Source organism: Lycorma delicatula, chromosome 6 (genome assembly GCF_047948215.1).
Source record: "Lycorma delicatula isolate Av1 chromosome 6, ASM4794821v1, whole genome shotgun sequence".
In the NCBI taxonomy this organism is placed as follows: Eukaryota; Metazoa; Arthropoda; class Insecta; order Hemiptera; family Fulgoridae; genus Lycorma; species Lycorma delicatula.
Window position 1 is genome coordinate 91954444 of NC_134460.1, and position 17304 is coordinate 91971747.

The following is a 17304-nucleotide window of genomic DNA, read 5'->3' on the forward strand; positions in this document are numbered from 1 at the left end:
AACATCGCTCATACAGTAATAATCATTATAATTATTTAAATAAGACCCGCAACGAAACATTTTAAATAGAAAATTATAAAAATGCTGAGGGGCTTTAGTGAATAAATAAGATAATTGCAAGATTATATTTACCTCATCTCCTATGTATTTATGAAGCATACGAATTACACAAGCACCCTTATTATATGAAATGTCATCAAATATTTCATCTATTTCAGATGGGTGACCGACAGGAACCTAGAATTTAAGCAAAGTATGTAAAATAAATAACCTGTGTACACAAAACAATTACTTAACCAAACATTCATTAAGTCAAAATTAAAAACAACAAATATAGAATTCATGACAAACAAACCACTGATTTAAACAGTTTTTTGAAAAAATTCAGACATTTTCAGTAGTTTACTTTTTTGTAAGTTGGTTTTATTGATTGCATTTGTTATTTTTCTGTAATATTTAATTCTTTTATTTTGTAATATTGAGAATTTTATTTTATTTATATTTAATTAAAATCTGCCTCATTCTGATATGTTTTGTTATTAATAAACTTCCAAATTCTTACACTTGTATTCCGTGGACTTTATACAATTTTATTCTGAATGAAGTTCTCTCTACAAGTCTTGTTTAAAACTTTTATATGTTTATAACCCATTTAACTTTATTTTAACCCATTTAATTTTATTTTAAACATAAAATAGTGAGTTTTTTGACCCCAATCTTTTGTCTATTACCCTAAATTTCTTGAAAGCAGCTAAAAAAATGATACTTTCAATTTCTTAAGTCAGATTTCATATAAAATCAAAAAATTTAATCTTTAATTTAGTTCCCAAGAATTAGTTTGACTTAATTTTACTGAAGGCCCAGAAATCAGGTTGAAATCTTTCACCAGCCGACAATCACTTATGACATGTTTCTGAACCTATGTTTATATGAACTTTCTTCTTTAGTTTCAGCAGTAGAACAAGTCCTGAAAGTTAGTTACATTCTTCATTAATCATTCCATATATTTTAGGCAGCCTTTTGCCATTAACAAATTTCAATCATACACAGATTAGAAAAAACTTTATTTTCAGTTTTACCTGTTCACATTCACACAATCCATACATTAAAAGAAACCTGATAAAAAATAAAGTTACAGCATTATGAATATTTCACTAATCTCATTATAAACTGCATTTGAATTTTAAATTAAGTTTATTTTATTACTACAGAATGGTTCCACACTGGTGGAAAATACAAATTAGAATTACAGAATTTGAAATTCTGAAAACTTGCACTTTCCATAAATGGCCTTAAAAACACTGCTGTGAAGAAGAATTATTAATTCTATTTTCACTTTGATATAATACCTTTTTACCTCGCATAGGCAAGAATTATCATGAATTTCATCATAGCAATATTGCAATGTACAAAACATGCCATTACATGTAACAAGGGAGTTTTTACTGAAACAATTTTGATACGATTTAAAAGAAAAATAAGTTGTTTCAGAAATTTTATGTAAATTCTTATTCAAAATGAGAAAACACATTAAAGCATGAACAGAGTAAATGAAAAACTCTGTTAATACATCTTGAAAGACTAATCCAGTTCCAACAACATAAATTAAAAAAAAAATAGTGTAAATACTAGTAAATTAATTGTACTGATTTGTCATATTTAATGACAAATATTACTTTGCAACAATTTTTCATACGCCATTTGATTTAATTTTATCTGTTAAACTATATTGATATAATTTTTATTCAAATGAAATAATTACAGAGTGATTCATCTAAATAAGGCCTGGCAACAGTTAAAAATAATAGGTTTGATGTTAAAATTATCCTTGGCAATTGTCTAAGAAAATATTGCAACATTAAACATCCAAAAGATCAGTATAATCTGTTCATTCTTAAAAGGAGGTATGAAATAAACAAACTGCGAGTGTGATAGTGCATGTATACACTACACACTATTGTATATGCCGAGCTGTTACATCTACTGGATGTTTAAAAACAAAACATCATTGTTTATCACTGACTTCATAATAACAGTATAAATTCTCTTATTCTATTCTGGATATTTTTAATTTTCTTTTAACTGTAGTTCTGTGTTTCAGTACTTTTTTGGTACGCATGACTGTGTATATATTCGGTTATTGTGTGATTTATTTACTGAGTGATTATTACTAATTATTGCAAGATTTGATAGTGTGATTAACCTGTATGTGTGTGTATTCAAATAGTTTATCTACATGCCTGATAATTCAGGGACATCTTTTAATAAGCACAGAAAAGAGACACATTTGTGAAGTGGTGAAAAAAAAAAATAGTTTTAAATGTATTCAATCAACTGCTAGAGAAAAATCCTACATTGGTTAAAAAGGAAATAGTGAAACTTACTTCTGAATTAACTGGCGTGTCGGTTAGTAGTATTAATAGATTACGGACTGAAATAAATAGCAAAGGAAAAGTAGAAACTCCTATTAAAAGTAGAAAATGTGGAAAACCTGTGCTAGGAAAATGGGATGAATTTGACAAAAATGTAATAATGTTGACCGAATATAATTTCTTTTTTTGAAATGAAATGCCAACCTTAAAAAAGTTGCTGACTGTGATAAACTGTGACAAGAATTTACCAAAGATTGGATGCACCAGTTTAGACAAATTATTGTTGTCCATGGATTTTAAATTTATTAAAAGAAATACAAAAAGTGTAATTAAGGAGGGATCATATAATATGGCGGCGTAATTATTTAAAAAAAAAGGCAAATTATAGAAAAACAGGTAGAAATATATTTGTTTGGATGAGACATAGGTAAATGATGCCCCCACCACTTCAAGAATTGGGTCCAACACGAGAGTTACATCGTTAAAAATAGCACTTCTGCTGTTATAATTAAGCAGGGACCTGCAACCTCCAAAAAATAAAGGAGTGATTAATTGTGGTACATATTGGCAATGAAAATAAATTTTTAGAGGGGATTACTCGTTTTTGAATCCAGAAAATATGGAGACTACCATGATGACATGAACGGAGATGTTTTTAGGAAGTGGTTTGAAAAAGTATTGTCGTTATTGACTGAAAATTTAGTATTGTTGTAATAGAAAATGCTCTGTATCATAATGTAAAACTGGAAAATATTCCAAACAGTTCAGGGAGGAAACAAGAAATTGTTTTATGGCTACAATAAAGAAATATCCATTTTGGAGAAAAAATTTTAAAAGTAGAATTCCTTGAACATGTAAAACACAATCATGACAAATTTAATAAATTTCTAATCGATGATTTGGCTAAAACGAAAGGTCATACGGTGTTAAGGCTAACCTTATCACTGTAACCTTAATCAAATTGAGCTAATGTAGAGCCAAGTACAAAGCTATATTGCCCAAAATAATAATAATGCATATAAAATGAAACATTAAAATCCTGCTTGAAAAAGGCGTGAACAAGGTTATCAACTTATGTGAAAACAGTGCGTGAAGCATGTTACAGAAGAAGAAAAAAAGAAGATGTGGGACAAGACAGTTTTCTCGTTGTTGTGGTTGATGAAGTAATAATTAATGTTAGAGATGATTTGTCATAAACGCCAACTTCTGGGAGTGATGAAGAATCGGATATAGTGGAGGGAATCCATGTTTGTCAGACACTGACAGAGAATGAGGTAAGCAATTTTCATAATGTTTCAAAGTGGTAAGGTTTTGTTAAAGTTATATATTTTACCTATTAAATTAGTTTTAATAATATGGTAGTTATTTTTTGGGATATTATTTTCATAGGTTTTATTATATTAAAAATTTTGTGAGGAATTAAAATGTTATAAGTTTACTTCAAAATTAAGTATAAAGTAAATATAAATTAAATAAATTATAATTGTAATAATAATAATTGAATAAATAAATAAATTTATAAAGTGTGTATAAAATTTTGTGAGGAATTACAAAAAAATTGTAAGTTTTAATAAGTAATATTTTTTAGGCACACTGTTCCACAGCACTCTGTTATCTGCAGTGTGTTTATGCGATATCTGCTTAGAATGAAGAAACAGTACACTTTTTTAATCCACCAATCTTAATGATTTTCTGTGAACCTGTTTCTTTAGATTTGATAATTCACACAGCTACAGATGAGAATATTCTTCATCAGCCATAAAATATTCTTTAGACCTAATCATCCAAAGCAATTTTTCCACTTAGAAATCTATGACAAAGATTTCTGTACGCTAGGTATTTTAGTTAAAATATTAATATATAAGCCAAAATATGGTTTTAATTTAAAAAAGAAAAATATATTTGTTTAACAACAAAGAAAACCCACGACCCCCAAAAGTCTATTTCATCAGAATTCTTTGGAATACTTGGTGTTGAATATTGTTGAAGGCCTAAGGTGACCTAATTTTATTGTTAAATATGGTTAATTCAGTGTCAGCCACAAATCCAGTGTTCCGTGTAATTGGACAACTAAATTCTGCAATCAGTTATCCATACACCAAGTAAGATACTAAGTTATCTATAACTAACTATCAGTGACCTTAACTACTGATCTCTAAAGAATTTGTAGACAGAAGAAACAAACAGATGCAAGTCCGCTTTTAAAAGAATTAATCTGTACATTCATGTTTACATTTATAACACATCCAATTAAATACAAAACAACTAGAAACATAAACCATATGATATAATCTGAAACTGCAACATAAGCAACTACACATAAGTATGTGTATACAAACTTATCTTGTACATAGGAATTCATGATTAGATAATAGTTACCTCAATAGGATGTGAAGTTTCAAGCGAATCAAGTTCTAAAGCTCGAATATGTACATCCGTGACAAACTGAGTCCATATACCATATTCTGGAAATAAGTACGCCACACACAGATATTCTACAAATGAAGCATAACCTTCATTTAACCATAAATGGGTCCACCATTCCTGCAATTATAATTTTATATTTGAAATAAAACAAGCTAATATACATATTAAAATATTTGTTTATTACTAAAGCATTTTTTTGATAATCATTACATAAAATATTATTTACATATAAAAAGCTAAATATAGTTAGTAACACTTAAAACAATATGTTCAAACAAGGAAAACATCCTGTTTGAGTGGAAAACATACAAAAAGCAATCATAATCTTATAAATACTTTTAGGAAAACAAAGTTTAATAGAGTATCAATATCACACCGAAACATAACATCAGTAAATGATTAAACTTAGTAGTATAATGGATAATAATTTAATAAGATAATGTAAGTACTCCTTTTACACTATCCTTTTTAATAAACTGATTTTTTATATTGCTGATACTGAGTATAGGGTTTTTTTTGTACAACTTGACCTATAAGGAATGTATAGACAAACAATAAAATAAAAATATTCTGAGACAATGAATGACTCCTGTGACTTTTCCTAATATCAAATAACATAATTTACCCGTGTTTTCACATGGCATACCAGAATGCCATTTTTACCTTCCATACTTCAGAAATATATAATATATTTAAGTATAAAAATGGATGCATTTTGGTAACATGTTTTCAGTTGTCTTGTTCATCAATTTCATTAAAAATAAAATTATACAAAATTATTATTACAGTATCTAAATTTCCTTTTATATATTTTTTCTAATTAATAAATTAAGTGAAAAGTTACAGGATTCACTGATTTCTGTTTATATATCATTAATTAACTATACATACAAATTAATTATTGAAACAAAATCACAACGATGAATGCACAATAACTGATTTACAATAATAAAATTATAAGTAAGAAACTTAAAAACTGTATGCACATTATGATTGTTAAATGATGATCCAATATACACAGCAGTCCAATGTGTCAGTTAAACTTGTATTTTAAACCAATTGGAAGGGCAGACAAAGATAAATTTTTACTTGTAAGATTGCATATAAGTTTAATAATATTTATTTAGGCAGTGGAATTTTATGTTTAATTACTTATGTGATGATTACTATGGACAAACATTCTAATAAGATTGTGGTGTTTTGATATCTCAAAACAATCTTTCATAATGGACTTTTTATTCTTAATATGGTTTGGATACCTATAAATCAATATTTTTATTAAATTAGAATGATTTTTATTACCATCGTAACAAGATTTCCAAACCATTGATGGGCTAACTCATGACCAACAACAAGAGCGATAAACTGTTTATTTACAGTTGATGTATTCTGAGGATCAACCAAAAGACATGTTTCTCTGTAAGTTACAAGGCCCCAATTTTCCATAGCTCCTGTAAAAATACAAATAAACATTCACAGGTAATATACCTTAATTAATTATAAAATAAATTCTGTATATAATGTGTTAATTATTTTACTAAGGTTTTTAAAAATAAATTGCCTAAACTACATTGAATTATGAATCACACCAGACAGCAATAAGAACACATGCTTTAATACATAATATAGCTCCTCCTAGTACAGAATTCAAACTTTAATTACTGTTTTCGACCTAAGAAAAATCATTTTTTCTTTTACATATAACCACATGTTTATTAACGCAACTACTGAACATATATATATATATATATATATATACCTTTACAATCTTAATTAATAACAGGATGGAGAAAGGGTTAAAAAAGAGAAAAAGAATTTCTATTAAAAATGCTGGCAATCACAGTTATTCATCAATAAAGAATACAGTAAATTCATGTATTTATAGAAAACAGTAGAGTCTTCTTGTACTTTTCAGTAGTTATTTTGCTGTGGCACTGTGAAATGACAGTACTCTTTCTAACAGACAACTAACATTATTCCCAGCAGGTTTTAATGGGGATTCTTTCCTTCAAAACCACTTTTTTCCAACACACTAATTAAAATTATGAAGTTATCCATATATGCACTTATTATAAGAATATTGTTAACACATATACAGTTTCTATACATATGCTGTTTTATAAACTACTGCCCATACTGAAGCTGATGATAATTTTTTATATATATTAAAAACATAAATTAATTATTTTTATATATACTTAAAAATCAATTTTTATAAATTTTTTAACAGTTATAAAATCTGAAACTGTGGCAAACAGGTACTTTTGTGCACAATTTTTCATGATTTCTAAGCTTTCTTCAAATAAATTTACACTTACAGCAATAATGCAGGAAAGAACAAATTTTTTTATAGTGATTTAAAAATATAACTCTCTGACAGTGGTTTTTTTCCATGGCAAGGACTACAATTAACTTTATAGTTTGAGTGACATTCCAGTAATATTGCTCAACAAGTGTGCAATAGTTGAGTTGTATTGCACGAAACTTACATAATACCTCAACAATTCTGATAGCTAAAAGTGTGATGGATAAATATGTATGGTGATGAACAATCATGAAGGCATAATTAACAAGTGACTGAATTTATAGTGCAGTGACGAGTAAAATAAGAATAGCAGTTACGTGGTTCTGTAGTTAGTTGGAAGACAATAACAGTGTTTTAGATCAAGTGAAGTTAACATCTTTGATGAATAATGAACTATGCCACAAGTTTTCCAAGATGTTAAGCCTTATATTTAGATCTAAGGTGATATTAATTAATGAAATTCTGGATTTCTAATTCAAGAGGCTTCTACTACTAGTATACATAGCAGTAGCAAAAGATGAAATTTTAACTTCAAAAAGTAGGCTTGTTACATGGAACAGTATCGTAAAGGAATGCAATATCATTAATACAAAATATTGGTTAACTGTACATTAAAGCAAAGTGTTTCTGCAGCAAATAAAACAAAAACCACATTTTTAAAATTAAAAATAAGCTGAAAATTATCAAAACCAGTACGATTAATTTGGCATTAGTGTACTAGTTATTTTATATTTTACTTCTCTAAAGCCAATTATGACTGATTACAAAAAGTAATAGTAGCATTTTTTTATAAACAAAGATATTAAAAACACATAATAACTTTCAGTAAAATTTATTCTTTCCGTACGTAAAATTCAAACTTATTAATAGGATAAGATTATACAAGGGATGTTCAATAATTAACAAGGCAAGCTGATGTAAAGAAAAAACTATTCATTCAGTGACAATGAAATTTTTTGAGGGTCAAGTTGGCAATCTTGGGAACATATTTTATCAGCTTGTTCAATCATAATTAATCTAAATATAATCTCTTTTGTTGATTTCAGAATATCAGCTCCGCTTGAAACGTGTACACCAGAAGAGCAATGTTCAGTGATAAGATTTTTGTGATCAGGAATGAAACCAGCAGAAATTTATTCAAGAATGTTGAAACAGTATGGTGAAAAGTGTTTAAACCGCAGTAACGTGTATAAGTGGGTGGAACAGTTTAATTCAAGCAGAACAAGTTTAACTGATCTCCATCGCTCTGGAAGACCAGAGGAAATTTTGGCTACAGTGTTGCAAAATCACATAAATGATCTTATTTGCGAAAACAGGCGAGTCAAAATTTTCCAAACTGCTAGTTTGTATATTAATAGTGTGGGAACCATGAACTGTATGAAGCGGAAGGTAATGACTGAAACTTGGATATACCATTTCGAGCCCAAATTCAAACGGCAAAGTCTTAAGTGGAAATATCTGGATTTGTTCACCAAAAAATAATTCAAATCTCAGATGTCAGCCAATAAAGAAGTGATGCTGACAATCTTCTGGGACTTGAGAGGCCCAATTTTTAGTTTTTACAGTAGAACCCCGATAATTTGCCACCTTCTAGCAAATTTGTGATTTTTATTTTAGAGGTACAATAATGATACACAAAAGCAGATTAAATTTTTAATTACTAATAAAAATTACTCTGTTTAATCTGTTAAGGCCTAATTAATTAATCTGTTTAGGACTAGAGATAAAAATTCACTTAATTGTGACCCATGTGTTTATATGAGCCTACTGTACGTACATTAAGTATAAATTAAGTATACATTAATTATTTAAGTGGCTCATTAATTATTAAGGCAGCTCTTCAAAATGAATGTACGATTAAATGGTAATCCAGAGCTTAAAATTTATTATTCTAAATTAAAACTTAACAATCCCCTGCAGTACAATTACCTAAATTAAAAAAAAAAAAAAAAACATTGGCTAAACAGAATTAAAGCAAGGCATGGAATTCATCAGCTTGCAATTGAGGGCAAAAAATTAAGTGCTGAGTCAAGTTGTATCTGACTATTGTGATAAATTTAGTCCAAAAAATAAAAGTCTTAATTTAAGTCGTGTGCAGGTGTATAACTGTGACGAAACAGGGTTGTCCTGGAAGGAGCTTCCTAAGAAAACTTTGCATCTTTTTCCAAGAAGAAGATGCTAAGAGAGCTCTGTGGCTGGATACAAAGTAAGGAATGAATGCATGTATTTGTTGTAGGTTTTACTAAAAGTAAAACCTCTACCTGATTGGCAAGTTGAAAAACCTAAAAGTTCTTAAACATATAAATGATTTATTACCGGTGAAATATTTTTTGCAACGGAGTGCTTGGATGACGCAAGAAATTTTTAGCCAGTTGTTTTATGACTGTTTTGTGTCTGAAGTCCAGTAACATCTTAGAGAAAATAATTTACCAGAAAAGGCATTACTATGATGGATAATGCTCCTTGTCATCTGGTTGACAAACTGAAGCACTAGATGGCAATATAATTGCCGTATTTCTTCCAGCAAACACAAGCTGTTTATTCCAACCTATGAACCAAGGGGTCACAGTATATATGAATAGACATAAAAAATTATTAATACAAAATTTTATTTTCTGCGAAAATGAATTACAGGTAAAAGATTTTTGGAAAAAGTACATCATAAAGGATGAAATATATAATATTGCTGACATTTGACAAGGCATCTTGGAAAAAACGAAGTTGAGCTGGAATAAACTGTGGCCTGACTAGCTACGAGAACCAGAAACTGAAGAAACGCAGACAAAAATTTGAAATTGAAAGAAATTTGTGACAGCATTCATGTTTTAAATGATGTTACAAATGAGAAGATAGAAGAATGAGTAAAATTAGATGACACAGATTTAGGATATAAAATATTAAATGATGAGAAATTGTTAACCATATTAAAAATAAAGAAAATTTAAATGAGGGTGCCAAAGATGAAGAATTCGATGATAATCCAGTGAGTAAAATGAGTTCATCAATTCAACCACTGGGATGGTGTAGTGGTTAAAGTTGTTTGTCATTGCAAATCAGCTGATTTCAAAGTCGAAAGTTCTAAGGTTCAAATCCTAGTAAAGGCAGTTACTTTTATGCGTGTTTGAATATCAGATTGTGGATACTGGTGGTTTACGAATTTGAATATTAGATCATGGTGTTCTTTGGTGGTTCGGTTTCAATTAACCACATATCTCAGGAATGGTCAACCAGAGACTGCAAAAGACTATACTTCATTTACACTCATACATATTATCCTCTGAAGTAATACCCCTTATGGTGGTTCCAGAGGCTACACAGAAAATAAAAGTTTTGTCAATTCGCATTATAAAAAGAAAGGAACATTTAAGTGCAAAGAAAGATTACAGATTTCTTTAGAGAGTAAAATTAAGTGTAAATATGTAAACATAAATTTAAATACAGTAACTTTTAGGTTATAGGTTTTATAAATAGAAGTGCTTAAATACCAAACATAGGCCTACAGTGTCCTGTAGTTTCTGTGTATTAGTCTTTAACTAACGCATTATAGTGTTGTATGTGTAGTGATTTTTTTTAAGTACAGTACAGTTTGTAAGTACAGTATATATAGATATATATATATATATATATAAAATTTTTATAAAAAAATTGTGTTAATGAATGGTTTACTTATGTAAATATGCTATATGTTGCTGTATAATAAAATACTAAATGTTCAGCACAATACTGTAGTAAATTTCATCAGTTTGCAGTCTTTTTATGACATGTTTACTAATTTGAGGGGGTGATAACAGTTAGGCCAATACAGTGTTAATTTTTTATATAACCTGACTTTTGTTACACGATTTGGTATTCATCATTTTGTTAATTCATCACCACTTGATCCCAAATTGACAAATTATCAGTGTCCTACTGTATTTAGAAGAATATAGTACCATGAACAATGAGTACTATTCTAACAACCTTCAACAGAAAGTGAGAGCCGCAATAAGATAAAAACACTAGGGCACTCTCTCTAAAGGTGTGATTCTTTTGCATGACAATGCACTCCCCAACATCACTCAGGGAAAAACACTCGAATTTGGGTTGGGAAGTATTGCCACATCTTCCTTACAGCCCAGACTTTACCCCATTTGATTTTATTTGTTTGGACCACTCAAAGATGTTTTATGCAACAAGAAGTTTAACAACAATAACAAAGTGGTCAAAAAAGTGGTAGACGAACTGTTCAAACAGTAAGGTAAAGACTTCTATGCTGCAGGAATCAGAAAGCTCACAGAACATTGGCACAAGTGTCTAAATGTTGCTGGAGACTATGTTGAAAAGTAGTGTCAGTTTCATTGTCATTGAAAAAATCGGTTTTTCCCCTGCGTCAATTTGTCTCGTTAATTATTGAACATCCCTTGTATACAAATCTTATATGCAATGTAATTAATGTAATTTTATTTAATGAATAGTATCTAGACTTCTATCAGCATTTTAATAACTCACAGAAAGGTTCCAAATGTTCTATGTTTAACTGCCTGGGTTAACTCTTCAATTTAATCAAATTTTTGCTTCACAAACTACCCATTGGTTTTGACCAAGTTGACCAAGAAGTTTCCTAACGATTTTAAAATATCATCTAAAAACTACATTTCTATTGTGCATTGTAGTATTTTGCAGTAATGTAGAATCATACCCAAAAAGATTGCTTAAACTGTATTGAAAACTTTAATATGTAATATAGTAATAGAAGTTTATATGTATTTTTTCTGCATTACCTCAAACTCATAAGGTAATAATTTTAAGATTAATAATGGGTGATTTTAAATTGAGTAGCAGTGCATTAATTATGTACTCATATCAGCATCAGTGTCAAGAGATCTTTGCTACAAGAACATTCAATATATATTCTCCTCTTAAGGTGTTTGAATTGATTCATGGCTTCAACTTAAAATTAATTTATCGCTTAAACACTAAATTCAAAAGCAAAGTGCTTATAATGAAATATCAATTTTAAAAAGGCAAACAAAAACTTTAACAGAGAACTTTCAACCTTCACTGAAAGTAAATCAGAACTACCTACACAGTAAGACACACAATAATTTAATACATTTTTTAAATTAGCTGGCCTATCTAATGGAATATAATCAAACATATTAACAGAATTTTATTACGATAAGTAATATAAGAAGTGAGTATTGTGAGATGTAATATTAATGTATTATTTTCTGTAACTCCTGTTTATCTAGAGTTATTAATTTAAACCTTAATTAGGAGTTTATATATGTATGAAAGTAAAAACCTGCAGCAAAATCAGCAATAGTAACAAGATCAATCTTGGGTAAAGGATATGCTATCCCAAAGTAATCCTTGTAGAAGGGAAGCACCTTAGTGGCAACACTGAGTGCAAATTTCCCCTGTTCTTTTTTTCCAACAGGTGTGTAAACTCGTACCAAGACACCATCTTTTGAGTGATCTTCAACGTAATCAAATTCTCCCACAATCATTGCAACAAGGTACGTTGACATGATTGGAGTTGTTTCAAAAGTTGACGTTTTACTGCCATCTGGTTCTGTTACTTCTGATGCAACGGGCTGAAATATGAAAATACAATTATCATAAAAATATTTACGTTACTGTTAAAAATTACAACTATGTAACATTACACTAATTTTATTCACATTTTAAAATAGACCACAAAAAATTCTAAAAATAAATAATAAACCATTTTTTTTTTTAATTAAGTATCAATTAAAATTTAAAGGTGAAAAATGTGTTTGTTATAAATTTGTTAAAAACAGATTTACTACATGTGATTTTACAATTTTTTTGTTCTTAAATTAAAGATTCTGTAATTTAAATTATGTGGTAAACATATGAATTTCCAAAAAAATTTATGTAGAGCTTCTAAAAAAATAATTTACTAAAATTAACTGCATTATTGTATTTTATAGAATGTTACTGCAGTGTAGGCTAATGTAAAGTAATACAGATGTTAACTAAATTTATTATATTATTTCTTATTATTTTTATTTTATTTGTTATAATTACTTATTGTTATTTATTTTTTTATTATTCTGTGGATACCTTTTACCCTGTTGTAGCTGTAACAAATAATGGATTAGTGAACATATTCACCTGGATCAAATAAATATGTTATAATTGAGAATGACTTAATTGAATTTTAGTGGATAAGCTTTTTAACATTAATCAGCGAGTGTTTTTTTAAGTAAAGTCCACTTTGAAACAAAAGCAAAATTAAAGAACCTTAACAGAACTGTTACATCATTTCCCATCATGAATCAACATCATCATCATCATGAATCAACATCAACATCACCATCATCATGATTCAACACACTTGTTATATTGTTTTAACGATTCTTTCTTCCAACTTCAAAATAGGGGGTGATAAATTATTCACTGCACTTTAGATTTTAATAAAAAAAATAACTAAGCAATGTACTTACACACACGTTTTATTATTGAATAGGACATTTCAAACTTTTTTTGTTTACAACACTTATTAACTTCAAACAAGTTCTACACGAGGACCTTCTGAGGCGTGTAAATGCCTAGATGATACCCAATTTCATGTCATACAACACATTATCTTAATTCAGTTAATCAAGAATGTTAATGGCAAAATTGTAAGAGTGTGATTTACTTTCATCTTCAATTGCATGCACCAAATGAATTTTGTATGCATGAAGTTTTAGGCGCTTGTGTGAAGGTTCTACACAGAGGATATTCTTGATAAACTGAACTAAGATAACGCGTTTCTGATTGTTGATTGTGGGATTCCCAGTTCTTAACTTGCACGAGTCAATTTAACAAGGCTTCTTAGAAAACTTTCTCTTACTCGATCCACAATTTCCTCAGATGGGACATCTACAACACCTTTTTTGTTACTTAAAGTACTGATACTGACATTTTAATGGAGACTTTATTAGGAGGATCATGGCTGTACTCTAAATGAAAATGTCTGTTATCAATAACAACAGATTTGCTTTTATGAAACCACTTCTTTCTCCTGTACTGCTCAACTGACGATACCCCCCTGTCATTACATTATGCCAGTGTGTTCATTCAAGGTCAGTAACTCATCGTACCTTCACTAATGTTAGTAAAAATTAACATGTGACAGAAGTGAACATTAGACCCGAGAAAATTGGGTGTGGCAGAAAAATCAATATAATTTGAAAAAGCTAAAGGAACAGGAAACAATACAGGAAATTGGAGAAAAGTGATACTGGAAAAAATGAGAACCAGATAAATGGATGAAAATTAGGAGTACATTAAAGGAAACAGCAAAAGAGATGATAGGGTTTAAAAACAGGAACAGAATACAAAAGGAGTGGATTACAAGTGAAATGTTAGACAAGATGAATGAAAGGAGAAAGTGGAAAATGTACAGACAGAAGAAAAATGTATAAACAGAAAAATGTACATAGAAGGAAATATAGAAAATTGAATAATGAACTAAGTCAGGAAACTGAGAAAGCTAAGGAAAAGTGACTCAAGGGAAAATGTACAGTGATAGGAAATATGAGCTAATGTAAAAGAAACATCAGAAATAGTTTTTTAAAGAGATACGGGGGGAAGAAAATGTATTGGATAGAGGCAAAGGATGGGGAGTTAACAGGAAGGAAGAAATAAAAAAGAGATGGGAAGAATATACCATAGATTTATATGGGTTGGGAGAAAAGCCAAGAGAAAAGATATGACTGGAAGAAGAGTACAATGTTCATCATCAAAACGAATACAATATATTAAGAAGTGAAAGAAATGAGGCAACTAAAATGATGAAAAAAGGAAAGGATGAAGAATGTGATGAAATAACACATTCAAAACACTAGGAGACAGAAGAATCTAATCCTTTACGTATTAGAATCTTTAGGCTTTAATCCAATCTAATACTTTAAGAAGGAAAATGGACAGAGAACTTCCAGGATACAGTAATGGTACCAACAGAAAAGAAAATAAATACAAAGAAGTGTGAAGAACATAGAATAAGTACCTAATACCACTTGCAGCTAAGGTACTGTTAAGCATTCTGAATAAGAGGATATACAATAAATTGGATGGTACAGGGTGTCCCATATAAAACGCAACCCATCAATCACTCATCCATGAAATTTCAAAAGTCAAGCTTACTCCCCTACTCGTTACTGAAATGGACTCGTCCAACATCTGAACATCGCGGCGACGCAGTAGAACACTACCGATAGTAACAACTATCGGTAGTGTAATCATAATGTTATGCAATCATAACGTTCAGTGTATTGCTAGAGACAAGATGGTGTTTTCGCTAGAAGAACGTGTTTTCATTGTTGAGTTGTACTTCAGTACGAAATCAGTGGTTGCAGTGCAAGATTAGTTTCGCCATACGTACCCCGAATAAACCAGCTCCTAACAAAACATCAGTATTAAGGTTAGTTGCAAAATTTAGAGACTGGTTCTGTTAATAACAAGGAACACAAAAGATCTGCATCAGTGTTGAATACAGATACAGTCGCTGAAATCAAAGACCGATTACTCGCCTCGCCAAATAAATCAGACGTTTGTCTGCTGAAATTAATTTGTCTAAATCAACTGTTCATCGGGCGACCAAACAATTACAATTACGACCTTATCGCATTCAAACGGATCATCAACTTCTCGAGCCCAACAAAGAAAAACGGCTACAATATTGTCAATGGTTCCATCGATGTCTGCATGAGGGAATTAATGTTATGGATTCGTTATTTTTCACAGATGAAGCACGGTTTCACTTGGATGGCTATGTAAACACCCAAAACAGTAGAATTTGGAGTGCTGTAAATCCCCACGTTTTTCACGAAAAACAATTACACCCGCAAAAGTTGGGAGTGTGGTGTGCGATACCGCGGAAAAAAAAAATTGGTCCTATTTTTTTAGAGTACACCATTAATGCAGAATGATATCAGGATATTTTATTTCAGTTCTTTGTACTCTTGGAAGAGGAAGACAGGCACTGCTGGCTACAACATGATAGTGCAACATCGCACTACGCAGGTTCAACTTCTGATTTCGTTGAGGAATTCTTTGGTAAACGTGTTATCGGTCAAGGCTTGTGGCCACCAACATCTCCAGATTTGACTGCAGCAGATTTTTTTCTATGGGGTTACCTCAAAGAAAAGGCCTACATCAACAAACCACGAACACTTGAAAGTCAATATAGAACAAGCTGTATTAAATATCCAGCCACAAACTTTGAAAAAAGTTGCAAGAAACGCTGCAAAAAAAATTGAAGCTTGTATTCAAGAAGATGGCGGCCACTTCCAACATTTACTCTAAATGTAAGGTAATGGATGGTAATAATAAAAATTACATTTACACATGCCTTTTTATTATTTCAATACCTACCAATATAAGGTTGGGTTGCGTTTTATATGGGACACCCTGTAGTATTGAGGAAGAACAGTATGGGTTTAGAAGAGGTGTTGATGAAACAAGGGACGCTATAGGGCTGCTAAGAGTAGTAGGTGAAAGGTACATGGAAAGAAGGTGGAAAGTATATGTTGCATTTATCAGCCTACAAAAAATGTTTGGCAGAGTTCAATGGATAAATTACTGCTAATTTTGGAAAAGAAAGTATTAACTGGAAAGAAAAGCACCTATTAACTGTACGTAACCAGAGAATAAAAGTGAGAGTAGGAGATGAAATGATAGGAAGAATAAGGAGTGGTAAGGGAGTGAGGCAGGAATGCTGCATGCCACCCCAACATTGTTTAGTATATATCTGGAAGAAATAATTAAATGCTACCTTGAAAGGGAAAAAGGGAATAAAGAACGGAGGAAGAAGAATAGAATGTATTACTATGCTGATGACATGGTGGAACTGGCAGACAGCCCAATTAAACTAAATGAAATGCTTGATCACTTAACTGAAGCTTATGAAAGTCAGAGTATGTGATTAACAAAATGTATGGTATTAGGTGGAAAAGAGGAGAGGATTAAGATAAAAATAGAAAATGAAATTTTAGAGCAGGTGAATAAATTTTAGTACTTAGGTAGCTTTATAACTAATAACCTGATTTGCACAGTAGAAATTGTAACAAGAATATCAAGTAAGCAGGCATTTAATAAGAAGGGAAGACTGCTGTGTGGAAAGCTAAACTTAGTGTTAAGGAAGAGATTAATGAAATGTTTTATCTGGATTGTGATGCTCTATGGAGATGAAAGATGGCTGATGAA

General features: G+C 30.2%; 1 protein-coding gene across 4 annotated transcripts in view; it reads right to left on the bottom strand.

Moving 5' to 3' along the window:
* Positions 1–17304, bottom strand: part of Psa (puromycin-sensitive aminopeptidase) — a 78478-nt gene that overhangs the window by 36864 nt on the left and 24310 nt on the right. For all 4 annotated transcript variants that reach the window (XM_075368100.1, XM_075368098.1, XM_075368097.1 and 1 more), the window contains exons 4-7: positions 12389–12680; positions 6102–6250; positions 4752–4916; positions 133–237 (exon numbers count right to left, since the gene is read on the bottom strand). In XM_075368100.1, the coding sequence (XP_075224215.1) occupies positions 133–237; positions 4752–4916; positions 6102–6250; positions 12389–12680 (711 nt within the window). The remainder of the gene's footprint in view (positions 1–132; positions 238–4751; positions 4917–6101; positions 6251–12388; positions 12681–17304) is intronic.